This window comes from Pelobates fuscus, chromosome 12 (assembly GCF_036172605.1).
Source record: "Pelobates fuscus isolate aPelFus1 chromosome 12, aPelFus1.pri, whole genome shotgun sequence".
Taxonomy (NCBI): domain Eukaryota; kingdom Metazoa; phylum Chordata; class Amphibia; order Anura; family Pelobatidae; genus Pelobates; species Pelobates fuscus.
This window is the reverse complement of record NC_086328.1, coordinates 85,934,568-85,962,012: the sequence shown is the minus strand read 5'-3', so window position 1 is coordinate 85,962,012 and position 27,445 is coordinate 85,934,568. Positions and strand designations below refer to the sequence as shown.

Genomic DNA, 27,445 nt, shown 5'->3' with positions numbered 1-27,445 from the left:
TCCCTTGTCACTCTCTTTCTCCCCTCCCTCCCTTGTCACTCGGTTTGTCCCCCTCCCTCCCTCCCTTGTCACTCTCTTTGTCCCCCTCCCTCCCTCCCTTGTCACTCTCTTTTTTCTCCCCCTCCCTCCCTTGTCACTCTCTTTCTCCCCCTCCCTTGTCACTCTCTTTCTCCCCCTCCCTCCCTCCCTTGTCACTCTCTTTCTCCTCCTCCTTCCCTCCCTTGTCACTCTATTTCTCCTCCTCCTTCCCTCCCTTGTCACTCTCTTTCTCCCCCTCCCTTGTCACTCTCTTTCTCCCCCTCCCTTGTCACTCTCTTTCTCCCCCTCCCTCCCTCCCTCCCTCCCTTGTCACTCTCTTTCTCCCCCTCCCTCCCTCCCTTGTCACTCTCTTTCTCCCCCTCCCTCCCTCCCTCCCTCCCTTGTCACTCTCTTTGTCCCCTCCCTCCCTCCCTTGTCACTCTCTTTGTCCCCCTCCCTCCCTCCCTTGTCACTCTCTTTTTTCTCCCCCTCCCTCCCTCCCTTGTTACTCTCTTTTTCTCCCCCTCCCTCCCTCCCTTGTTACTCTCTTTTTTCTCCCCCTCCCTCCCTTGTCACTCTCTTTTTTCTCCCCCTCCCTCCCTTGTCACTCTCTTTCTCCCCCTCCCTTGTCACTCTCTTTCTCCCCCTCCCTTGTCACTCTCTTTCTCCCCCTCCCTTGTCACTCTCTTTCTCCCCCTCCCTCCCTTGTCACTCTCTTTCTCCTCCTCCTTCCCTCCCTTGTCACTCCATTTCTCCTCCTCCTTCCCTCCCTTGTCACTCTCTTTCTCCCCCTCCCTTGTCACTCTCTTTCTCCCCCTCCCTAGTCACTCTCTTTCTCCCCCTCCCTTGTCACTCTCTTTCTCCCCCTCCCTCCCTCCCTTGTCACTATCTTTCTCCCCTCCCTCCCTCCCTTGTCACTCTCTTTGTCCCCCTCCCTCCCTCCCTTGTCACTCTCTTTTTTCTCCCCCTCCCTCCATCCCTTGTCACTCTCTTTTTTCTCCCCCTCCCTCCCTTGTCACTCTTTTTTCTCCCCCTCCCTCCCTCCCTTGTCACTGTTTTCTCCCCCTCCCTCCCTCCCTTGTCACTGTTTTCTCCCCCTCCCTCCCTCCCTTGTCACTGTTTTCTCCCCCTCCCTCCCTCCCTTGTCACTCTCTTTTTTCTCCCCCTGCCTCCCTTGTCACTCTCTTTTTTCTCCCCCTCCCTCCCTTGTCACTCTTTTTTCTCCCCCTCCCTCACTTGTCATTTTCTTCCTCCCCCCTCCCCTACCTCTATTGTAGCGTGGCCGAGCCCTGTATGATCCGCGGGTACAGGGAGATTTTGTTTCCTGTACCCGTCCGGACTAAAAGGAAGTGCACACTGAGTGTGCACTTACTGTTAGTCCGGTCGGGTACAGGAGACAGATGCTCCCTGTACCTGCGGACCATACAGGGCTCGGCCACGCTACAGTGAGGGAGTGACAGGAGGGAGCGCTGAGCGCTTCCCTCCTGTCAGCCCCTCTCCTCATGCTGCGCCCGGGCGGTGCGCCCTCATAGACGCACCAGCCCGGGCAAAGCTGCAGCCGCCTGAGGCTCTCTGCAGAGCGCTCGGGTGGCTGCAGCATGAGGGGAGCCAGCAGAGCTGGGGGGGATTTCACCATAACCTGTCCCCCCCGCATGATTTTCTGGGGGGGATGCGTCCCCCCCATCCCCCTGGTTCCTACGCCCATGCAGACGTTCTTAATTTGTACTTTATATGAGCAAAGCTCTATATCAATAGAAGTAAATGTATTTATCTTTCAGTAAATGTATACCTGTCTCTATCATGTAACCGTATACATATCAGCCGTCCCATACAGATAATAATGTACACCATTTTTCACCAACAGGATGGTATCCAAATGGAGCCAGATCTGCAGGATAATTTGCGAGTTTTCAGGTAATCAGTCCATTGTAAACTTTGATGAGATTAAAGCAGATTGTTGTAAAGAAGAATACACTAATTGCGCTTCTAGGCGAGCCAGAAGGGCCAGAAGCAACAGATTCTAAAGCCCTGTATGTCCAAATAGCGTAATACCTTCTCCATCAACACCCACCAAGCATCCTCAATCAGCACTCACCATACCTACCTACCTTCCTCAGCATTGTTAGGGCGTTTTGCGGAGTCAGGATGCTTTGCTTTGGACTAAAACCTAAGCTAGTTTTGGACACTTGCAATGCCGTTGATGGTAATCATGTGCTTAAAAGTTTAGTTCAAGTCCCAATTCACAGGTACTAGAAAATATATTCTAAAGACAAGAAAAAGCAAAGACAAATGGAAGAATGTGTCATTTACTAAGGCCGAATGGTTCTGTACCAAACAGAGCAAAACCATTAACTGCTGTACGGGCCCATTTGGAATGCAAAATCAGGACATTGTTCACTGGATTTGGCCAAATGCTGCATATATAAGCCCTAGTCAATCATGACTGCTTGATAAGCCTCTAACAGAGCTATTTATTAAAATGAGAATTCAACGTAAATGTAAAGTGTATTTCAAATTTAAGGCCAGACTGGAAGCATAGCTGATTTTTCAAATTCCACTAATTTGACCATAAATCTGAAATTCACTTTGAAACCTCACTTTACTAAATAAATCTCTAGGTATGATAACAAATAAACCGTGCTTTTCTAGGCGCTCAAATTTGTAATTGGGTGAAGAACCTGGTTCCACTAAGCAGCTCGACACACGTGAAGGTACCTCCAACCTTAACACAATAACATGCAGAATAGTGGGGTAATGAAAGTAGGAAGGTCACAACAAACAAGACCCAGTGGAGCGCTAATAAAATGAATAAACTCACCCTTTTAAAAAGGGATATGAAATATGAGGGAATATGGTACAGAGCCTGAAAACGATAGGCTCAAATCATAAGCGCAGGGGTGTTTTAAAGCAAACACCAAGCTTCTTCGGTGGTTTAGTAGCAATCCTCAAAGAAAGGGAGAGATAAGGGGACAATGGACCAAAGTCCTAGTGTGTTATCCTCAACCCAGATTGGTACCAAAATCTCTAGGTATATATATATATTTTACCTATATACTTTTGTATGCTTTGTTCATAAATATAAAAGATAACATGTATCACTGGGATTGTAAAATATTTTTTATCCATCTCCCCAGGCCACGGAAAATGACCCTGAAGGGCTATAAACCTAACTGGGTTCTGCTAAAAAGCACTAATTTATCCTGTTACAAAAGCAAAGAAGAGGCCAGAGGAGAACCATTGATCATGCTGGGCCTAAAGGGTAATTAATGAGTTATTTTTATTCACATAGTGTTTGAATTTAGAGTAAAACATTATTTGTATGCCTTAATTATGTTAGGATCTCATACTACTCTCTAAATTAACTTGTCTGTCTAGAAGATTCATAAAAAACAGAAAGAAAGATATTGCAGGATAATATACATCAGGTTTTAGATATTTAGATACTGGGCCTTCACCGTGATCAGTATTAGATCTGTTTGGCAAGTTGATACAATGAGGTGTGAGAAAAAAGGTGTTTACAGCATATAGTTCATGGAGAGTGAACAGCAAAGGTTGCTTATAGTGCAGGACCTGAGGAACAAACATAGGTAAAATTTGGAAAGATTTGATGATAGTTACAGAGCAGGATGAAAGGGACATAGTGTGCATGGTGATGACAGACACCAACTATGACGACTACAGTAATATCATTAGCCAGGTTGGATCTCTTGTTCGGGCTGGCTAATGCTGCGGCCAGAGGTTGAGGTACACCTCCAGAAGCAAAGGGGTAAAAGGCTGCATATACAGACCCCAGGCACCATGATCAATTCAAATCACTGAAGTGCCCATACTACTTGAAATAAACCGTTAATGAACCAAAAATGGAAAAAAGGCTAAACTTTTCAGTTCTTTGTCTTGGTCTCTTCACAGGGTGTGATGTTGTACCGGAGGTTAATATCGCCTCTCAAAAGTTCTGTATCAAACTTGTAGTTCCATCACCAGAAGGAATGAATGAAGTTTATCTGCGCTGTGACAACGTGAGTGTTATGAGCATCTAATAAGTCCACCTCTGTCTCACCTTGTGAGGGGAGGGTCAGATCCAAAGCTCACTCCTATAAAATCTTACAAGTTACTTGATAAAATACATAGTCTTTTATGAAGTCTGTGTCATCAGCAGTTGGAGTGATACATATTATTTTTTTATATTTATTATTGTATTATAAAGACTTGCCAATAGGTGACTGTTTAAACATATACAGTAGCAGGCCACCCTGTTGTGCTGTTTGTTAGAGAAACATATTTTTATATACCTACATGATTGAGAAACATCTGATATCTTCTTTGTCTATCTATCCAGGAGCAGCAGTATGCCCGATGGATGGCTGGGTGTCGCTTGGCAGCAAAAGGACGTACATTGGGTGATCCATCATATGATGATGAAGTCAAGAGTATTTTGTCTTTTCTCAGCATTCAGAAATCCAGTAACCAAACTTCAAACTCCTTAGCCACAGACTCTACAAACATGCATGCCCTAGTTTCTCCTCGTTACCAGAAAAAGCTCAAACCAAAGCAGGTAAGCAGTTAAATAGGTCAAACCAGAGATGGGGAAAATTGTGATCTGCGTAGTGCTTGGCTTAAACTGCTGTTGCCTATCTACGAAGGCTAAATAATGTCTGATAATTATGGGATTTGTTGCACTAGAGTTAACTGTGTTGTGCACAATGCTTTAAAAAATTGTGATTTGGTTTGATTTACGTGAAAGTAGTTAAAGGGCACTATAGTGTCAAGAACACAAACATGTATACCTGATACTATAGTTCTAAAACCACCATTTATGTGGTCGGCTTCCCTTACATCCGGTGAATAAGGTGATTTACTTACCTTTTTCCAGCACCGCACAGAGCTCCTCGCGTCTGGCCCCACCCCCAATTCACCTCCTTGGCTGGCATCATCAGAATTAATTACCTCAGCCAATCACAATGCTTTCCAAGGAGGTGGGAACAGGGCGGGAGCAAACCCCGCCCTGACCAATCGGCATCTCCTCATAGAGATGCAATGAATCAATGCACCTCTATGAGGAAAGTTCAGTGTCTCCATGCAGAGACTGGAGAAACTGAACATCAGTGTTCCATACTGTGCAGCACTGCCCCAGGAAGCACCTCTAGTGGCAGTCTGAGAAGTGGCAACTAGAGGAGTCCCTAGGGAGCAATGTAAACACTATTTTTTATCTGAAAAGACAGTTTTTACATTAAAATGCCTGCAGGGAATGATTATATTCACCAGAATAACAACAATAAGCTGTAGTTGTTCTGGTGACTATAGTGTCCATTTAAACAAGTTCTGAAGATTTCTGAGACAGTTAATTTTGTGAAATTGCATAAAAGCAGATTGAGTTCATCTAAAGTTTTTTCTCTTTTTTTTTTCAGTTAACCCCTAGAATTTTAGAGGCCTATCAAAACATTGCCCAGCTATCGCTTGTAGATGCCAAACTACGCTTCATTCAGGCCTGGCAATCACTCCCAGATTTTGGGCTTTCGTACTTTGTTGTAAGGTTAGTGACACTTTATATTATTGCAGTAGGCCATGTCTGTTTTTTATAATGTTATCTGTTTTCCATACTCTCCCACTTCCCCTTGTATTGCAGAAATTCTAAAAATTTTTAATCTTTACTCAACAATATTGTCACCAATATTTCTATGTTGTTATCTATCACTACAATTCTTATGCCAGATTTAAAGGAGCCAGAAAGGATGAGATATTGGGAATTGCCAGCAACCGTCTGATACGCATAGATCTGAGCGTTGGGGATGTTGTAAAAACCTGGATGTACAGCAATATGAAACAGTGGAACGTCAACTGGGACATCAGACAGGTGAGTTGAAGACGGAAAATGACTAAAGAACAAATCTGAGCCGGAGCATGTTAGTAGAGGACATTTGGGTATAACACATAGAAGTTAAACATATCTGTGCCCCTCTTCTGTTTCAGGTTTCCATAGAATTCACAGAGAATATTAATGTTGCATTCACGTGTGTCTCAGCTCCATGCAAAGTTGTTCATGAGTACATTGGAGGCTACATTTTCATGTCCACACGTGGTAAAGATGGTGGAAGCAAGGGACTGAATGAAGAGCTTTTCCACAAGCTAACAGGTGGCCACGAGGCTCTTTAAATATCACCACGACTACATCTATTCATCGTCATGCCTCAGAAATGGATCATTTTTAGCGGACTCAATAAGCCTATGATATCCTTATTGGTCTATGTAAATGTCAGGTGGACAATAAACATCTACAGACTGTTTCTTTCCATGTCTACTTTGCACGATCATCCATTTATCATCACCTCAAGTCTAAAGTCTCAAATCAGCCTTCACGGTCATGGGAGGATTATACATACATGAGATCGTGCCTACTACAGTTTAGATCCACATACACTCCAACCTGACAGATTTGTGAAGAACGGTTTATGCTTGTGTTTAGTTTTAGCCAACAGTGGTTGAATAAGTGGTCTAGTGTTTCAAAAAACAAAATTATATGAAGCACGCATGGGGAATCAGCACATTGGACATATACAATTGATTGGTATCAACCCCAAATAAATTTATGGTTAGGTCCTGGAAAATGTTGGTAGGTCTTTGGAAATGTTTGCACTTTGTTCAACCTTTAGACTATCAAGTCAGGAAATACAATGTCCATTTTTGGGGGCTGGATTAGAGTAAAAGCTAAAGTTTCCACAATTATCCAACTCTACAGCTAGGTCACCTCTGGAATTATGTTATGTATTTAGTTATGAGTGTTTAATTGTACTGTTAGCTCCACCATATTAGATTGATGAGTGTTTCGAACCTACAGTATCTGCAGAGTTCTGTTTTCCTGATATTTTCCATAGGTCACTAGTTAAAAATAGGACAATCAGTCACAATACACATGGGCAAGTACACGTTTTAAAGCAGAACTAAAAATGAAATATGAACGCCCTTTCCGTGAAAGAACGTTTTGTAATATTTTGTGTATGTGTGTAAACAAGTACATTTCAAAGAATATGGGATTTGTCAGGAGCAGACACCAAACCACATTGACTAATGAAGTCCAGCATTTACTCAGATCATTTAAATGGTTCCTAAATTATACATAAGCTTTTTCAGCCCAGTTGGTTGCATGAGGTTTTCAAGTCTAAAGAATAAAAGTTGTTGGAACCTTCTTAACGCTTTGCTACATACCCACTCTGCAAAGCTCCACTTTTTACTCTGCGTGGAAGGCTTACGTTTCAGTCTATGATGGTGAGAATATGGGCAATTATATGCCCTCGAAATTCTCAGTATAAAAGTGTACATGACACTGTGTGATGTACTCCCCTCCACTGTTACAGCAGGGGCAGTGGGAGATATATATCACTACTACCTTACACTAGACCACCAAGGAAAAGGTGGCAGAGGTGCAAATTATTTGACACTTGTGTACTTTGGTCATGCTCATTTGTCTTCATGTTACTGTAGTTACCTGTGTGTTTACAATCATGTTCCATTTTCTTAATATATATTTTTAAGATTTGTATGTAGAGATGTTTTGGATGCTTCGGCTTGTGCATCATCATCCACTTATGTATATGTGTAGGGCCCCTAATAGCCCCCCATGGTCCAGACCAACCCTTTCAGATGAGATGCTTAGGTTCTTTTTAACCAGTAATAACCAAACGTCTATTGACATCTCTGAGCAATCGACTAACCATCACAAACACAAGCTTGCAAATTGGTTTTTGCTTCTATGTCTATTTATCACTGACAGTGCGCACCAACCCCAAACATCCACATCTATTCCGTGCAGTAAAAGCATATTCGATATGTAAGCTTTAATAATAAAGTATAAAGCACACATCTGAAGGTATAGGATGTCATTCAATAATAAATACAAAAAAATATATCATGTTTAAATACGGTCTGTACACAAAAATAGAAACAAATGTATTATTTTGGCTTTTTTATCAAATTAAATAACACCTGATTTAATGCATTCACTCTTCCGACTGATTTTTAGAAAGTGCATTTCCTCATATATCATTTGAGGGGAAGAAGTTTCCCTGCAATAGAAAAAAGGGGAGGGGAGAGAAAAAACGGTAATGTTATCAGCGCTGCAGAATATGTTGGCGCTTTATAAATGCCAGTGATAAATAAATAAGTCCGACAGCAGCTCTACACAAGATAACACAATATCCACAAGTCAGATGTCACTATCTGAAGATAACATAAGATACAATGGTTTGGGGAGAATGAATCCCAAAAATAGTTGTTCTAAATGCAGTTCTAAGTAGTATTTCAAGTCCACCTCTCATGGCCAAACAAGAGAATACATTTTCATCTGAACACTGTGTTAACTAAACTGCTAAAAAAAAAAAAATATGTAGATAGTTATTTAGCTACATATTAATTTACACAGATTTTACAGCTATGCCATTGGTAAACCAGTACATTCTACAAAACATAGGTGTTTGCTGCAACTGCACATACAAGGTAGGAATTGTCGGATGCTAATTGGTATCACTTTGGGCAGGGTGGTTGCACGCAAGCAGTAAACTTTCAATTCCTAATTGCATGTAGCTGTTATAAATAGAATCACCAGAAGGTGCCACTATAGCACCGTGTTATAATGACTGACTATCAATTAAGTAGGTCAAATATAGGTAGGTACAAATATAGGTTACATATTCTGGGTGTTTCCCACTCTTTTATTTGGTTGTAAATGTTAAGAGACAATTTAGAGTTCCCAATATGGACAATTCCGGGAGAGGGGAAATGAAATATGCAGAGAAAGAGAAAAGCGTATGTTTGAATAACCTTCAAAGCTGCTGAATGTCTTCGCTGGCCCACAGACAGTGGTCATATTTCAAACAATTACAGGAGGATCTCATTTTTAAACAATATTGTTGATCTAGAGCTATGTAAACATGATGGTAAACCTTCAAACGCATCTATTGGAATGTGGGCACTAGCAGCAGTTTTAGAGTGGAAGACCATGCTGATGTTAGACAAAGGAATGAGGTCCGGAATATGGACCTTCCAGGATCCAAAACCTTGGAATACAATCCAAGTGAGATTTTGTGTTTGCATAGAGGCCTTCCTTAATTTAGGAGGAAGAACATAAAAGGAAGAGAAAAAATGCCCCTTTAAATTAAAGGGATAGTACAAGTACCTTAATTTGTATTTTTTTTTAAGGCATTATTTTTCAAGGCATTTTGAGGCATTGTCCACCAAGGCAATGATACAATACATCCGTATAAACACTGTAAACTCGGTACTTGTATGTTTAGATTCAGTCTTCCGCTACTCCCCCAACTCCTCCCATGAAGCTCACACCTTTTCCAATGATTTCATGGCATTGGGAACTATAGCAGTGAGCTTATCCATCAAATAGTCTTCCCACATCCTTTGTATTTTATGTGATTGTTTAAACTGCAGAATTTTCTCTGATGAAGTCCAAGTTGTTTGGACGAAACGCGTTAGATTGCAGTTATTTTTAAAATTTTACTGATTGAATTTTTCAAGGCTATTTATTGCCTTTTGAATAAAGAAAACCATTTTTTACATTTCAACTGGCATTCTTCCATTTCCTGTGAAAGACAGAGCAACCTATCCGTGGAAGGCAAATACCATTGCAGCCCATTTTGGGCTTAAAGGCGCATTACCCTACACCATCTCGTGAGTGCAATCTTTGTGGGTTAAATCCAATTATTGTTAATGTACTTCACTATGTGCTATATATTCTTTTTTTTCTAGTTATTCAGCTGTATCCCATTTTTTGTCTATATCCATTTGTTTAACCTCTGTCAGGCTATGTGCCATCTCCCCCAACCACTTCGCAGCAAGTACGATTTGGACATGGAGTCAATACATAATGTATAATGTATAACGTCCACATATTAAGTCATTACATAATGTATACCATCCACACAAAGAGTCATTACATAATGTATACCATCCGCACACAGTCATTACATGATGTATACCATCCCCACACAGAGTCATTACATAATGTATACCATCCGCACACAGAGTCATTACATAATGTATACCATGCGCACACAGAGTCATTACATAATGTATACCATGCACACACAGAGTCATTACATAATGTATACCATGCACACACGGAGTCATTACATAATGTATACCATGCACACACGGAGTCATTACATAATGTATACCATGCACACATGGAGTCATTACATAATGTATACCATCCGCACACAGAGTCATTACATAATGTATACCATGTGCACATTAAGTCATTACATAATCTTATTGCACTTTATTTGGTCTCCATAAAAGTAAGTTAAAAACTTTAAAAAAATTATAAATAAAAGTAATGCAAATCTACTAGACTGGCTCACAGTTCATGGGGTATATCACTGTCACTGTCACTGTCGAGAGGATCGGTGGACGGTGAACGGTGAACTCGACAGTGACAGTGATATACCCCATGAACTGTGAGCCAGTCAAATAGATTTGCATTACTTGCATAAGTTTTTAACTTACTTTTATGGAGACCAAATAAAGTGCAATAACATAGAAGACTGGGAAGTCTCTAACTAGCTTTGCAATATACTGTGGGGATATTTAAAGTCCAAGTATAACACATTACCTGGGATTAAATATAAGTGCAGTGAAAGTGCACTTTTACAAGGTGAGACCTCCACATAGGGTGTGTATAGTGGAGGTTTCTCACCTAATAATATTACACATCTTAAGTTTCTCTCCCCCCAGATGGTTATTTGAATTATCTTCCTAGAAGTGTTGGAGAAGCTTGGAAGGGGTGACTGCATATCCAATGTGGACTATATGAGTAAAATCATCATAAAAACCTCAGGACAATATCTATATATACACACATTTTGTATGTTGCAAAATAAGTTCTGTAATACTTAATTGTACCAAATTGTGTGTGCTAACTCATTTGTTTGTACATTCATCCAGACATGGAGTCATTACATAACGTATACCATCCGCACACGAAGTCATTACATAATGTATATAATTATGATGACAGCAGCCCCACTGGACCCCTGGGATAGCTTATCCACTCCCAAAGGTATGTAGGCAGAGTGGGGTTTAATCTAAATAATTTTAAAAATTCATCTTCTGAGTGTGTGAGCGTGTATCTGTGTGTGCATGTGTGTCTGTCTGTGAGTTTATGTGTGTGTGTCTGTCTTTGAGTTTGTATGTGTGTCTGTAAGTGTGTGTGTGTGTGTGTCTGCAAGTCTGTGTGTCTGTCTGCGAGTTTCTGTGTCTGTCTGCGAGTTTGTGTACGCGTCTGTCTGCAAGATTGTGTGTCTGTCTGCGAGTGTGTGTGTTCCTGTGAGTTTGTGTGTGAATCTGTCTACGAGTTTGTGTGTGTGTCTTCGAGTTTGTGTGTGTGGATCTGTGGGTTTGTGTGTGTGTGGGTCTGTGAGTTTGTGTGTGTCTGCGAGTTTGTGTGTGTGGATCTGTGAGTTTGTGTGTGCGTCTGTCTGCGAGTTTGTGTGTGTTTCTGTCTGAGTTTGTGTGTCTGCGAGTGTGTGTGTGTTTCTGTGAGTTTGTGTGTGTCTGTCTGCGAGTTTGTGTATCTGTCTGTGAGTTTGTGTGTCCGTCTGTCTGCAAGTTTGTGTGCGAGTTTGTGTGTGTGTCTGTCCGTGAGTGTCTGTTAGGTGACCGGTACCCCTCTGAATACATGGGAAGGGGGATTTTCCTTACCTTTTCCCCCATGCTGTGAAAGTCTCACCATGGCTGGATCCGCCTCCATCTTGATCTCAGCCAGGCAAGGCTTTCCCATAGTAAAACATTGGGAGACTATTGTGCATGCACTAATCTGCATCTCCTCAAAGAGATGCATTGAAAATGAAGCTTTTTTAGTTAAAAAAATACTTCCGGGGGGCGGGAGCTGAGCTAAGCTGAGCGGTCGCAGGGAAGAGCTGCTCCTGCTTTAAACAGACAAAAACTGCGGTATAACTGCCACGAACCAACCCCAGAGTGTCACTAACGGAGAGGGGAGACTGAGGGGCACATAAAGACACTAAACAAGCAGCCCAACGGGCAAAACTCAAGGATGAGACACCTGTGGCCTATAAGCATGGGCGGCGCAGCGGAGACGGCAGCTCCACTGCAGCCTGGTACGGCTGAAAACGGGTCTTTGAGCCTCCGTTCCCCCCCTATAACTGGCGGGGTATATCCCGGTCCCGAGAGAGCCCACACGGGTTGCGAGACAGCAGCTTCAGATAGAACTAGCAAACCCGGAAATAGCGGCAATAGTCACTGCAACACCGGACGCAGCAAAGGGGCATGACACCCTGGCACAGCTAAATGCTATATTTGAAGCCTTCTGGAGGAGACTTAAAGAACGGCAAGCCATGACACAAGCCCCAAAACAAAAAAACACGCACCGCTGCTGCTGTCCACACGGTCCCGACATCACAGATCTCCCGCAAAGCAAAGAGAGCGCGAAAATGGCACCATCACAAGCGACTCACAGTAAGCAGGCACAAGCGAAGGCGCCCTCAAGTGATCAGCACCTCACACGAGCACAAGCCATCCACACACAGAGTCATTACATAATGTATACCATCCACACATTGTGTTATATCTCTTATTAGCATATGGAGTCACTGAAGTTTGGACTAATTAAATTTTTGTTTTGCTATGAATCCAGTGAAGAAAACCACTAGATAATGGCTGAGCACAATAGGAGTTATAGTTCCAGGAATTACAGATTGATGGATACTTTAGTGCTTTCAAAGTACATTCCTAAATAGTTTAAAAAGTAATTATAGCAAAGATATCCTTGCTAATGTCGCAATCACTGAGTCAATCATTCATCTGATAACATTATATCAGGGCTATCCCTACAGATACAAACCACTAAGCAATCTTATTTCTTAAAGGAGCAGTCATTCCATTTTCAAATGCACTATTGAAGGCTGCAGAATGACCATTTTGAATTTAATCTTTACTCTCTGGAACACTAGCAAGATAATTCCAAATGTTACATGGAGGTTTTGTGAAGTCCGTGTCTCAATGCATGAAAGCCGTTTTGCAACATGAGGGGGACCTACACGATATTAGGCAGGTGGTTTTAATGTTGTGGCTGATCAATTTATATTATCCTAAAGCCTTTTGGGCCTTGTTATGAGCTGAAAAACTGCAATTGTGAAATGTGTTTGGTTCAAAAAAAGGACCAGCCTTTTTAAACCATGAAGATGATACGTTATGGTTATTACTGGAAAAAGCCTGGGGAGGTGCCTTTAGCTTAACGTCTGGGGCATATGGCAAGTCTGACCCCCTTTGCACCACATTCCATCCCTTCATCTTTTCAGAAACAGTCTTTTTAATTATATATGATGCACTACTAGTTTCTGTAGCTCAGTTTGTATGTTTATCCCATTGTGGATATTCTGCTGACTTCAGACAAATATCTAAAAATCTACAACCCCAACAAAAATAAAATCCAGGTCAATGTTGCTACTCAAACATGAATTCACAATTGTAACACAATATACAGATAATATGAACAGCTAGTCATCACAAGACGATTTCATTTGTTTTCTGCCGAGCTTACTTTGAGGTCTGAGCTGCAGGACTTTTAGGAAGTATTTTGGGAGAAGCAAGCCCTCTGCATCTCCTGGTGTTAGGAGAACATGGTTAGAAGACCAGTAGAACCTGATTCCATCTAAAGAGAGAAGACATGTGGTAACTTAAAATCATGGCCTCAATTTAATTATTCTGGATAAGCTTTGCAAATTATCACAATCTGTTAAAAAAAAACGTTTCAAATTATTTATGTACACAAATTCCTACAGACATCAATGGTGACATCCGTAGATAAAGTATTTGGAAACTTTCTAACAGATTGTGATCATTTTAAAAGCTTATCTATAAAAGAAAAATAATAATTCAAGCCCTATGTCCAAAGATGTTTAAAATTGTTTTACAAGAATAACTGGAGAGCAAACTACTGCAAAAAAGTGAAACATTAATCATGGGATTTGGGTATTTATAACACTGTGAATGCATGCTCCATAATGCAGTTCTTCCATCCTCTGGGGTCCATTGCATTGTGGTATTATACGATCTGACAGCATGGTGACGTAATCTACTCAAGATCTAATTTATGTATTTGCTAGTCTGAACAGCCATTGCTTAATGTAATAATGTATTGTCAATCCCTTCATTTTATACATCACTTTTCTTGGATATCGTCCTGTGATTGACTAGACTGCGTAGAATCTAAATGGTTTAAATGTGTCGCTGATTTTGTTCATAAATAAAAAGTCTTTTAAGCTGCACTTCACACGATGACCTAAAAAGCTGCCTGGACTATCAGACTGTTTTCTAAATAAATCCAGGATTAAGTAGTAGAAAAGCACAGAAATTGAGAAGGAGAGAAGAAAATGTCAAAGGCAATAATTATTCTTCTATTATTAAGAACATATGTCTGCCGAGCAGTGTTCAGATCAGGTCAATCCATAGAACAAAGCAATCAAAGTCATCGGTGGTTTCTGTGTTAAACATAAATGTCAAAATATACACATAGTATATTTACTAAACATCGAATTGTAGTGATCTAAAATGAGAATAGCAAAATTTAGGCAAACATAGCTGAGCTGTGAGCGCATTTCAGTGTATTGTTTTCCAAATTAGACATTTTTGCCTGAATTTTGCAATTGACTTTTCTTTTTTTTTTATTTACAATCTTTATAAATCAAGATAACTTGCAAGCAGACGATGCCACATTGGCAGATGTTAGCGCGTGCAATTTTACTTAATTGGCCATCGTCTTGGCATGCACATACATAACACATTTTATTTTATTTTCTTTGTGATAGGAAGAGAAACCTCAGAACATAGAACGACGACTCTACTGTCTTCCACGACTAACAGATTATGCAGTGAGAGAGAGGTCTAATATGCTATATGTTAGAGATGAGGTTGTATGTGAAGTGTAAATTCCTTACAGGTTGCCGAAATGTATGTGGCATAATTTCTACATTCCGAACTATGTGGACAAAAAGAGAAACAGGTGCACAGGTTTAACATAACCGCTATAAAGATTTCAGGTGATGAAGCCCAGTGTGTTAGTGTTACATTGCTGCGGGTTGTGCTTCTTACTGCCAGAGTTTCCTAGAGAGGGCATGTTACGTTTGGTGGTATTCATTGTGGGTAGTGGTGTAGTTTAGCAATTTACTTTTCAATTGACTACAATATGGGGTTTAGTGAATACATTTGACGGGGTTATTCATTACAGTGGGATTTGTGTAGAACTGATCACGAATTCTGCAGAAGACAAAAGAGCATCACTGGACCACCAGGGAGTCCAGCGGGGGCCAAGATATGGGCAAACTGTTGCTAAACAATCTTTCCATTACTGGGGAAGCATATTTAAAAGTAAAAAAAAAAAGGGCAACCAAGAATGCCAACCAGGTCAGACAGATGGTTATGATACAGGACAGGAGGAGTGCTGCTCCTATAGCGTAATGATATAAAAATACAGGTAAGTAGCAATGTACGGTACTTACATCTTCAGACCTGTTAATCCAGAATATTAAAAAAATATATTTATTACCACGTCTATGTAGGTTTTGTCTGACGGTTAATGTATCCATTTTAAATCTTATGGAGTTTAAGAAAAAGATACGTAGGAACAAATATACAGACATATGGAAAAATATATTGTGGTCAGTCAAGATAGTAAATTAAGTTTCTCGTCTTAAATCCCATGCATTGCATCTGGTTAAATTCCAAAATATTTCCCTGACATTTATTCTTGTTTGGTATAGCAGAGTTCAATTCTACCACAACTATTTTTTTTAAAAAAAAAAGTATTGAAAAATGACATCCTTAATGCTCATCCGTTGGTAGTGGATAATATAACAGCTTACTGGGGTCACCTTAGGGAACTGATGGAATTAAATTTACTTACAAGTCCTGTTCACACAGCTGGAAAAACATTAACATTTTTTAGGTCAGATGTGTAAATGGCAACTTTGGTTCAGAGTAATGATATCAGCTAATAAAATGGCAAGAAAGCTGATGATATAATATGAAATTAACTAATTGCTTAGAGAGGGGTGCAGAAAAAAAAAAACTATTTTCTTGTAATAACATTTAGATATACATTTTGTTTTACTTTTTTTTGCCCACAAAATCAGTGTTGTGCAAGTTGAGAGTTGAGACATTTTTATCATTGTCTTTTTATCAGTCTGTGACTGAATATGATTTGAATTTCAGTTGTATTCTGATTGGCTGAAAATACCAAGCAACCTATTAGAACACACCACATATTTCATATATATATATATATCCCCTGTCCTTCCCGTTACCTCTCCCTACAATGACAGAGTTACTGCAGAAATAAAACAGGCAAAGCCTATAACTTGTCAAACATATTTTACGTTGTCTCTAGATATAGTCAAATGGCATCACATTTTCAAATCTTGAACTGCACAGAGGGATGTGTCCCACTTATATTAAAAACTGCAATGCATGGCGTGATCAATGCCGTGGAGTGATGGGAACCTAATCACAGGGCAGGGAAATGTTGGAAGTACACTATCGTGCATCACATACTATATGCAGCAGTTGCTATTAACCAAGTCCCCCTTCTCTAAATGGATATTATGGGGACGCTAGGGGTACAAACCAGTAAAGTGCTCTCTCTAGCTACTTTCCTACTGTATCACTTAGAATGAGGGGCTTAATTGAGGACATCAGTCATAGCTACCTTTCAACAACCTGGAGCATGCCGATTTTAAGAAACCGTGTATTGTAACTCACTATACAGTACAAAAGTAAAAAAAAAAATTATATTCCCATTGAAATAACGGACAAGTCAGCTAGTGTGTATTGATGTGTAGAAAGTTGTGTTAGATAACTAAGAGATAATTATTCTACTAGATGGTTATATAAGGCTCTCCTGCAATCCTGATATCTCAATAACTTTCGATATTCATTTGTTATGACAGTTAAAGTTTATAGTATGGTCCAGGCACTCAAGGTCAATTATATAGCAGCTTTATTAGGAACACAGAACAAAAATAGGAGCAACGTTTCGACCCACATAGGGATTTTTGTCAAGCTTGACAATGACCCCTTTGTGGGCCGAAACATTGCGGCTATTTTTGTACTGTTTTCCTAATAAAGCGGTTTCAAAATAGACCTTGAGTGCCTGGACCATACTATTTTCTACTTCATGTATAGGGGTTTCCAGCACTGGGTATGGTTGCTACAAGGTTCAGCATCACATAAGCGTGCGGATTCATCTTCTTCATGTGAATCAGTTGAAGTTTATAGACAGTACTATTTTTTAAGAAGACATTGCACCCTGCCACTATGCTATGTGTATGGCAATTCAAAAAATTGGAAAATTGGTTTGCAAAATGTGACACAAAAGATGGTAAATATATTGATGATTATCAACATTGAAACAAATGTATTTGGGACATTTAGATCTCACCTCTTGGATTATCGTTAGTGTGCTTCTATTACCTCTACATCTAAAGTTAGTAAAGTAAACATTTTCACAAGGACTTTATAACTACCAAATACTATTCATAGAGCTATATGGGAGAGACTCACCTGCTATTGCTTTCGAAAGGTCTATAAATATGGCCACCTCGCAGTCATTCCGCATGCCTGCAAATACATTTTTTTTTAAATGATGCTGAGAGAGAAGTTGTTAAATTCTGGGGCACAGTTCCAAAAGTGGTGCAGTCTGCTTCCATAGTAATTGCTTAACATTAAAAACTTTGCTCAACAATGTTACTCGACATCCATAATCCATTAAAGGGACAATCACTTCCCATATACAAAATAAATAAAAATCACTGCTTAGTAGATATACCCCAAACAAAAATATAAAAATAACTATGCATTTTTTTTCATTGAAGTTATATTTAAAAGCAGCTTGCAAAAACTGCAACTTTCTTGCCTGCTGCCTTTGCAAGCCCTTCCTTTCTAATCCTGTCCACATTTCCTGTGGCTGTCCAATCACAGACTTCCCAATGCAAGGCAGGTGCTCTGGGCAATTGCTGCCTCTTGAGTTCAGTGCAAATACCAAACCAGGACCAGGAAGGAACAGGAAATGTTGTTTGCTTGAAAATACAGTGGGTGTAACCAGGTTAATTTCTAAAAGTGCAAATTGAAATCTGCACTTTTTGCAAAAGAAAAAGATGACATATTCTTCACAAATAAATGTTTTCAGCATTCTAGAGAGCTTTAGGGGTCTGGAGTGTCCCTTTAAGTAAAACGTCCAAAGCATCTCAAACCCCAGCGCACTAGACACTCACAAGCTATTCTAAACCATTCAGACCACTGATTAATTACAAGTGACCCCTTGTTTTAATGTCTATTATTTTCACAGGTATATTGTTCACTATCTTTTGTAATGCTCATTTGATACGAGGACTATGCAATAATTATAGAATAACACTCACTGCTGATAATCCACTGAGAAGACCCTAAAAGAGGATCAGTAACCTAATATAAACTGCTTCTATACTGCTCCGTGTCTTAGAGACTACTTTTCCTTTTGTATAGCAGTCAAGGTGACAAATGCTGACAATGAGTGAGGCTTAAAGCAAAGTTCTGTGTTAGCTGTCAATCAAATTGACCCACAATCCACCAGTAAACCGATCCCACAGAGGAGCAAACGGCAGACATCATGGAAAGAGAACAACACAATGGCTGCCCCCAGGTATTGAAATCCAGCACAAGGAAGAGAAGAAATATAAATACATCCAAATGGCAAGGGAGGGAGTATAATCAACAAGACACAAGGGGCACAAGGAAAGGAAAACTAAAAAAAAAGTTACATGTCCACTTTAAATAACAGCACTGTGGGCAAAGATCCAAGAGACCAAACATGCTGTTGCTCATGACACATGCCTTCTCCTTATCTGCATGGCATTTTGTTACCCCAGTTCAATGATCTTTCTCTGGTGCAGAAATAATCTAGGGCAGCGAGAGGCAACCTTCGGCACTCCAGATGTTGTGGACTACATTCCCCATCATGCTCTTACATCATGGGAGGTGTAGTCCAAAACATCTGGAGTGCCGAAGGTTGCCTATTCCTGATCTAGGGAATATTTTGTCATTAGCCTGTCTAGAAGGATCCGGGGTCACCTTTCTGTTTACATTGTCTACTGAGAAATGAACACTTTTCATCAGGAGCTGCTCACCACTGATAACTGTTTTGCCCTCTCCGGGGAGCTCGGTAGAGAGGTGGATATGTGTTCTCTTCATACGAGCTAGACCGCATTGAAGTATCGAAGGCCAGTGACGGAGGTAAGTTCCATGAATAGCCTGTTCAGGAAGCTCATCCCCCAGTGCAGTAAGTTCAACTTCTACCTGAAAGAAGACACATTACATTTTATTTATTAGACGTTGGGCTGTATAGATAAAGAACAATTCTGTGTAGCCTTGTATCCATAGTCTTCTATTAAAACATTTAATTGATCTCCTTGGTGATTGACTTTGCCCCAGAATTGTTCTTTATTATTATGACCAATAGTTTTACTATCCTTGACCTGCTACAGAGATGGGTAATCCTTCTAATGTTGGCCACTATGGCAGCTGACTGTAAGTTGAGCCACTACTGAGCAGTTTTTGGATTGAATAAAAATATTGTCATAACATTTATTTGAAGCAAGGGATGCATAGCTAGCATGTAAACATATAACATGGCAATTTTGTTCATAGATTGGTAAACAAAATATTGCTTTTGTTTATAGTTTATGTACATTTACATAATTTTTAGTTTTCATTTATTTGTTCAAATATTGGGAATTGAAAATGCTTTGGACAATATACAATGTCCATCATCTTTCTATATTTTACACAGGGTCAGAAATTTTAGCATAAAAGCAACAATTCAATTTTTATCATATGGGACAAAAATAGCTAATAAAGATGGTCAAATACTTTGCAATAAATAAAAAAAATGCCAAATACCCAAATTATATGTATTTGCAAGGACACTGAAGGCACTACTAGCAGTACAGCTTTCCTATAATGACAATAGAATGTAAAAATGTCTGCATTTGAGCATAATGCCCACATACAGTTAATACAGTTACATCATATATTTCTAAAATAAAGGTATTTAAAACTGCTATAACAATCAATCAATCTCTGGATTGCAAAAGAAATGCAGACAGTAAATTTGAAGAGTCTGATTGACTGTAGAAATATTATAACCTATTGAAACTTCCTGTAATGTTTGATAGCAGGGGGTGGAGATTACATTTTCAGCAACATAACAGGCACTATATTTCAATGACATGTGGCTTCTGAAAGAGAAATTTGTTCCTCTACTGGCTGATAAGCATAACAAGATTACAAATGAAGGTGAGTGAGGCTTTATAGACTAGATTACGTTCTGCAAAATACATGACCATAATAAGTTTATACTCAATTTGGGTATTGAAAAGGCATGACTGGAGCCAGAATACACATTAGCTGCTTTGGAAAATGTTGTGCATCCCTGACCATTACTATAATCAGACTGTAAAGTTTTCCGTCCTTTAAATAATGTATCCTAACGGTTACAAATAAGGAATTTCAAATGGGCTTGAATTTGTTTTGGATTTCAGCCATCTGGCTGAAATCCGTACCCAAATGTTTTAAATCTGGGCTTGGATTTAAAAAAAAATCTAAACTATTTGCATACTGCAGTGCTTTGTCAATGCTTCCCAGCCAGCCATCACATTACAAAAGTTAAACAAATAAATTATAAATCCTATGGGTGTCAATAAGACCTCAATAATGCTATAGGGGTGATTTAAAACCTCCATATGCACACACCTGATATACAGTATTTATCCGGTATTTAGTGAATAACCCACTTAGTTGCCCATTATAAGAGCCAAGTTCTATTAAAGATCAGTAAGTCTATCGTGCTATTTACATTGTATCATCTTAGCATAAATATATTGTGGATAATAGGACATTGAGTCCAGGCACAGATATTTAGGCCATACTTGCCTTTTAATGGTCGGGTGGAGAATGGAGATTGTCTCCTTTCATTCTACTTTGAAATAATCAATTTATTGTTCTTTGAAGAGTAAATGTTGGCAAGTAATATGAATTGCTCTGGATTTAGAAATTAGTATTAGCTTTTGATTATTTATGTCTATTAATATGAACATTTATAAAGATGAGAATATAAGATGACTTTATAGACACCCGTGATTTCCTTTTCCTAACAGTTATGGAACCTTATTAGATCTGATAAACAATACACTGTATCAATGAGAAGGTAGCTGTTGCAGCAATTTTGTATCTCTTAGCATTATGTGGAGCCAATGGCAGATAGGGCGTGTGGTGAAAATCTCTTACTTTCTGTCCTTTAAATTGGTTATCCTTCAGGAGTCCTAACCCATAATGTGAGTTATAACACAAACATGACCACTGAAAAATAGTACTTAGGGCCTTTAGTTTCAACAACAACCAGATAGCGCATGTGAACAGGGAGGGTGTCCCTCACCCAACTGGCCATACGGTTTGTGCAGCACCTCACATGGGACTTACCCAGTCAAGAGACCTCCACCTACCCAGTACCACATTGCGACTAGAATCTGGAATCCTTTTGAAAATTGTGGTCTCCCTGGCAGGAGTTGCTCACTGATCATACAGCTCTAATACCAGATGGAAACCTGTGAGTGTTCTTGCAGACCCTTGACCTCTAACACCCTAGTGTGGCCATATTAGGGTATTATTTCGCTCTCAGCAAAAAAACTTGCTGCCCTTTTAGAATTCCCATTTTTTCTTTTTACCTCTCCTCCTCTTTACTATCTCTATCCCCAAAACCTCTTTTCATTGCTCTCCTTCTCCCTTCTAAACCCTTGAGGTTGATACCCTCCCCCTATGATTCTTAGTCAAATCAATCGATAAATATAACTACCTGACATTACCTTCAAAGTGTGCCCTTGATTGGCTCGGATCTCAATGACACCAGAATGCTCGGAATGTCGTAAAGTGAACCGCTGTTTGTTATTAGAGCCCACTACTCGCTCAATGTCGGTTTGGGAATAAGAGCGAAACTGAGGAAGGACGAGAAGAGCTGAAAGTGGCACAAAGCCATCTGAGAAGTAAATGAAAAAAGGTGAGGTTGAAGCAAAATAAAAGCAGGAAAAAGTTGAGAAATATGAAAAGCTTAAATGAGCAAAAGAGTCAAACTTAGGGATGGACGGAAAATGGGAAGCCAAAGACAGTTGAGGGAAAATGGTCAACCAATCAACCAAAAGAAAAGAGCAGAATAAAAAAAATTAAAAAAAAACACTGACAAACGTTCAAGCACTATACTAACTGAAAGTTTAGAAGAAAAAGGTGGGAAATGTATTTAGCCCTGTGCAGAGACATGCATACTACCTGATCCCATGGGCAGACCCAGACTATCCGCTCCATGACGCAAAGCATATGACAGGAGCTTGGACAAGTGCACATTAGGATCCTGAGGAAAAGATAAAGATTAAATAGTACACAAATCTCTGGAATAATCAGGCACTGATTCTGATACGGGACATAAAATGTATCTACCAACTAAGTGTGTCACTAAACTGGCCATTTTTTTAATAATCATTGCCGTCATCTTCTCAAATAAGCATTGCAACCATCTTTGAATGTCGAGGCTCTGGCACCAACCAAATGTCAGGATTCTGACTATCAGTCAGTGAAAATTGGAGACACAGGACAGTATATTAGTGGAGTCCTAGATTGGGATATTGGGATGACAGTCTCTTCAAAGAGTCGGTCAGTATAGCAATCATGTGTAGCTTAATTAGGTAGGTTTTTACCATTAAGTAATAGCAAGAACCTGTAAATATTCCCTCCTTTGTCAGACTACATATGGTTTAATCACTAAAAACATGACTACTGCAATGTGGAATGTGGGCCAAGTCAGGCCCAATGTAAGTGCTCAGCAAATAAAGTATTTACCAAGCACTTCAGAGCTATCCAGAGTTAAGCCTCTCTTGACGACAATAGCTGAACTCAGGCAAATCTTGCTGCACCAGAATTGGCAGCAAAATGCCTCCAGGGTTAACAAGTTTGTTGCATTGATCTCAGCAGGGTTCATATAACCGAGAAACCCTGCTGAGTTTAACTTGTTCCAAGTAACAATATGTGTGAATAACTGACAAAACTATGTGCAAACATCACATGCAAGAATTCTACTTTCAGAATATTTAAGACTCATATCCAAACTCTCCCTTCCCTCCTGATTGCTGTGTCACTTCTCATACATGTTACAGAAATTTAAAAAGATACACAATTGATGTTAAGGCAGGAAGACATGTCATGTGCATGATAGTAAATATTATGTGATACGCAAAAGAGACAGGAGATAAAACATGCAAACTGGTCAATGAACTGCTCAATGAAGTGGTCTGGGTGCCAGGTCCCTCAGGTTTAAACCCTTCAAATGTAAACATAGCAGTTTCAGAGAAGGGGGGCACTACAATACAACTTTGTATAACACAAGGATGGAGAGTGCAAGGAAGGGGGCACTACAATACAACTTTGTATTCCTAGCACTATAGTTTCCCTTTAAGAAGAAAAAATAATAATACATTTTAAAAAAATAATTATACATATACACATACATAATAAAGAATCTAGTGCACTTACACACGCAATCCATTTTAAAAGCTCACAAAATGTAACAGTTTTCTTTTTAAAACACCTGACATAGATAATGGGAATTAAGTTATAGTATCGTAACTTTTAGGTTTAATTAATTAAATGGAATTCACATAAGATACATAAAATTTTAATTGGTCAAAAGATACGTATATATCAAATTTCAAAATACGTTCCTGATTTTTCTCACCTGTGTTTTCCCTCGGGGTCCTCTCTTCCTGTTACTAGATCCTGGTATCTCCATTTCCTGATAGAATATATGAAAAAAAAGCACAATTATAGTTCATAATATCTGATGTAATAACACAGTATACACGCTCTATATACAAAGCTGTTTTGAAGTGACACTCAAGGCCCCTAAAGCACTTAAAGGGATTCTATAATGTTAGGAATACAAATATTTGTTCCTAACACTATAGCACCCTCTGGGTACTCCCCTCCCTCACGGCTCCCCCCCGAATATAAAGTGTTAAAAAAAATGTAGTCACTTATTCGATTTCAGGGCCAATATTCCTCGGCGCTCTGCATCTGCCTACATCATATGACGGGGGGGACCAAATGCACATGCACGGCAACCGCCACAATTGTATTAGGCTCTCCCCATAGAAAAGCATTTTGAGGAGGGACACCCCAGTAGACAAGCTGAGGGGAGGATTTGGGTTTCACACTATGGTGTGCTGCCATTGGTTGTCTGCCACCGGCATACTAGGTGGTCTGACGACAGACGTCCAAAACGTACACATTTGACATTAAACTCATGTTCCCGAACTGGCTAATGACAAAGCTGGAGGTGGAGTTACACCTCCATCAGCAACCTCAGATATCTCTATATGTGTTTCATGCTGCTCATATAGACTCCAAGCGCTATGACCATTTTAAAACACTGAAGTGGTATTGGTGCTTGGAGTAACACTTTAAAGAAACATTATAGGCACCCAGACCACTTAATTTTAATGAAGTGGTCTGGATGCTATGTCCCTCCCCCCCATTTTAGCCCTGCAGCTCAAACCACTGCTATTCTGGAGGAAAAGCAATGCTTTAATTGCAGAGTTAAAGGACCACTCTAGGCACCCAGACCACTTCAGCTTAATGAAGTGGTCTGGGTGCCAGGTCCAGCTAGGGTTAACTAATTGTTTTATAAACATAGCAGTTTCAGAGAAACTGCTATGTTTATCAATTAGTTAAGCCTTCCCCTAATCCTCTAGTGGCTGTCTCACTGACAGCCGCTAGAGGCGCTTGCGTGATTCTCACTGTGAAAATCACAGTGAGAGCACGCAAGCGTCCATAGGAAAGCATTATGAATGCTTTCCTATGTGACCGGCTGAATGCGCGCGCAGCTCTTGCCGCGCGTGCGCATTCAGCCGACTGGGAGGAACGGAGGCGGAGAGGAGGAGGAGAGCTCCCCACCCAGCGCTGGAAAAAGGTAAGTTTTTACCCCTTTCCCCTTTCCAGAGCCGGGCGGGAGGGGGTCCCTGAGGGTGGGGGCACCCTCAGGGCACTCTAGTAAAAAAACGAGTAAACCTTCACCATGTCTATTAGATGGTCTCAGGAGACCATCTGATTGGCACAGCGCATTATTTTTTTTGTTGTAAATCTTTATTTTTGTCGTGCATGGAAATAACATAGCTGAGCCTGCAATGCCCCCAACAGCATGTGCAAGCACAAGAATAAACATAACATAGATATCCGAACAGTTGGTCAGCATTTTGAGTAGACTGCAATTTTTAGAAGTGTATATTTCCTATGGGAAAGCATTGGATTGGCTGAGATGCTCAATCTCAATGACCTTAGCCAAAGAGGCGGAGCTGCACTCCAGAGACCAGTGCTGCATGGGAGAAAAGATAAGTAAACTCACCTTTTTAATATTGGAAGTGGGGACCCGGTCACCTAAACGGTAACCACGGCCTAATTTCTCAACCCATGGTACACATATCCCAAGGGGGAACACACACCACAGGCAAGTAGTATGCTAAGAGCTGGCTGACTGGCCACTTAGTGTCCCACAGGAGGCGGCTGGCTGAGGGAGAATGGAGGAGGAGGTGGGCTGTACTCTTCATGATCTTCCAGCACTAATCCCTTGCGTGCCTCTCAGTAATGCAGGGAGCCGTGTTATGACGTCACTCTGGCCCAGGCATCACTAAACAGAGAGCAGGGGAGCAGTGTTGGAAGAGCACGAAGATTATACAAACCTAACACTGGACTCCAGGGAATGGACCCACTCCAGTTCTCCCAAAGGTCGGAGGGTTGGGTGGACTTACATTAAAATAATATGTGTGTGTGTGTGTCTATCAGTGAATGTGTGTCAGTGAGTGTTTGTCAAATCAGTGAGTGTGTGTCTGTCAGTGAATGAGTGTTTCAGTAAGTGTGTCTGTCAGTGAATGCGTATTTCAGTAAATGTGTCTGTCAGTTTTCTGTTTCTATGTCAGTGTCCTCTGTGTGTAAATATGTGTGTCAGTGTCTTCTGTGTGTAAATGTGTGTGTGCAAATGTCAGGATTTAAATATTATAATACCCTCTGAGATATATGGTAGTTTTGCACCTTAGGTGCCTGGAATGTATTTTTAAAAATATTTTTTTATTTTGGTATTCGGAGGCTGTAGCAGAACAATATGGCATATATTTTAGAAAAAGAAAGCCCTAGTTGTCTTGTAAATCGTATGCAAATCCCTAGTTTTGCTTTCAATTAACCCCTTAAGGACCAAACTTCTGGAATAGAAGGGAATGTCACATGTCCTTAAGGGGTTAAAGGAACACTTTAGGTAGGTTAGCAACTTTAGCTTAACGGCGGTACTGTCACCCCCCACCTCCAAAATGAGTATTTCATGAAGATAAAGGGTTTATAAAATATTTAGACTGACTGTTGGAATTTCACAAAGCGACTACAGTACGTTGTATCAGTATTTTTTCTACACCTGACAAAGCTTCACACAAGGCAGAGCTAACGCATTAGTGATGGCTATAGGGAAATATTAAGCCATTTTCATTAAGTAAATCTTGCATGCGCAAGAATACAGTGATGACATCAGCTCTTGGCAGCTGAAACGCCAGGAACCGAAGAATAGCGACAAGAAGAGGATGGCGGGGTCCGCAAGGGGGACCCCAACCGGTGATGTCACCCCTGGGGGGGTCTTTGCATAATTTGCAGATGGTGACAGAGCTGTTTTAATGAAGTGGTTTTGGTCTACATGCCCCTCCAATGTAACTGCTCAGCTCTCTGCTTCTCTTTTATAACCTGCATTCATATTATTGACAATAGTGGAGCTCAATAAGCAAATACGATTATAATCCCAAAGAACTGTATTCCCTTATAGAGTGCTATAATGGAGCTAAAGCCAGGGGAGAAAAGGGCAGAGGTCAAAAGGCAGACCCCCCCCCCCCCCGAGTTCACAGCTGAAAAGCATCAAGGGAAATGTAGTCCTACAGCAGCAGGTGGGCCTCCTGTCGGCCCAGTCGGGTTACGCATATCATATTTAGCAAAATATTTATCCGTCAGATAAAATGTAAAACACAACAAAAAATAGCTCCAGCCAAGGATCGGGAATCCACTCACCCTGTCTTACCTCCGTTTGCTCAGCGTTCGTCCTAGTAACGCGCGTTGCATGACGGTAAATGTAGTCTCAGGTTTCATGTTAAACTTTTTCCCTTTAGCAGAAACTGCAGAAAGGGGGAATGTTACATTTATTATAAAGTATTCTGCTGGATCTGTACTTACAGAGGGAGAAGAGATTAAATGGGCAAAGGGATTAAAAAAATAGAGTGCTGGATAGCCTTACAGGCAGCAGAAATAGAGT

The 27,445-nt window shown here is 40.3% G+C and overlaps 2 protein-coding genes across 3 annotated transcripts in view; one reads left to right on the top strand and one right to left on the bottom strand.

Moving 5' to 3' along the window:
• FERMT3 (FERM domain containing kindlin 3) overlaps positions 1-6,452 on the top strand; it is a 56,092-nt gene extending 49,640 nt beyond the window's left edge. The window contains exons 9-15 of the mRNA XM_063438814.1: positions 1,883-1,932; positions 3,153-3,277; positions 3,928-4,034; positions 4,355-4,570; positions 5,424-5,548; positions 5,728-5,869; positions 5,986-6,452. Coding sequence (XP_063294884.1) covers positions 1,883-1,932; positions 3,153-3,277; positions 3,928-4,034; positions 4,355-4,570; positions 5,424-5,548; positions 5,728-5,869; positions 5,986-6,168 — 948 coding nt within the window. The 3' untranslated portion in view covers positions 6,169-6,452. The remainder of the gene's footprint in view (positions 1-1,882; positions 1,933-3,152; positions 3,278-3,927; positions 4,035-4,354; positions 4,571-5,423; positions 5,549-5,727; positions 5,870-5,985) is intronic.
• Positions 6,453-7,919: 1,467 nt separating this feature from the next.
• On the bottom strand, positions 7,920-27,235 carry TRPT1 (tRNA phosphotransferase 1). Of its 2 annotated transcripts, none has more exons than XM_063437716.1 (8): positions 27,215-27,235; positions 23,846-23,902; positions 22,387-22,468; positions 21,930-22,099; positions 19,197-19,365; positions 17,596-17,652; positions 13,580-13,690; positions 7,920-8,075 (listed from the first exon to the last, which is right to left on the bottom strand). In XM_063437716.1, exons 2-8 carry the CDS (start codon positions 23,897-23,899, stop codon positions 8,053-8,055), a joined length of 666 nt encoding a protein of 221 aa, XP_063293786.1. In that variant the 5' UTR covers positions 23,900-23,902; positions 27,215-27,235; the 3' UTR covers positions 7,920-8,052. The 2 variants fall into 2 exon arrangements, with proteins under 2 accessions (XP_063293786.1, XP_063293787.1); XM_063437717.1 differs by having other exon boundaries at positions 27,205-27,234.
• Positions 27,236-27,445: the final 210 nt, after the last annotated feature.

Bases quoted from the DNA above. Each gene is read 5' to 3' on its own strand.
- TRPT1 (XM_063437716.1), bottom strand. From the start codon at position 23,899: ATGGAGATACCAGGATCTAGTAACAGGAAGAGAGGACCCCGAGGGAAA. The intron at 19,366-21,929 runs GTAATGTCAGGT...GTCTTCTTTCAG, and splicing joins ATCAAGGGCACACTTTGAAG to GTAGAAGTTGAACTTACTGC. The intron at 8,076-13,579 runs GTAAGCTCGGCA...TTTCTATTGCAG, and splicing joins CCTGCAGCTCAGACCTCAAA to GGAAACTTCTTCCCCTCAAA.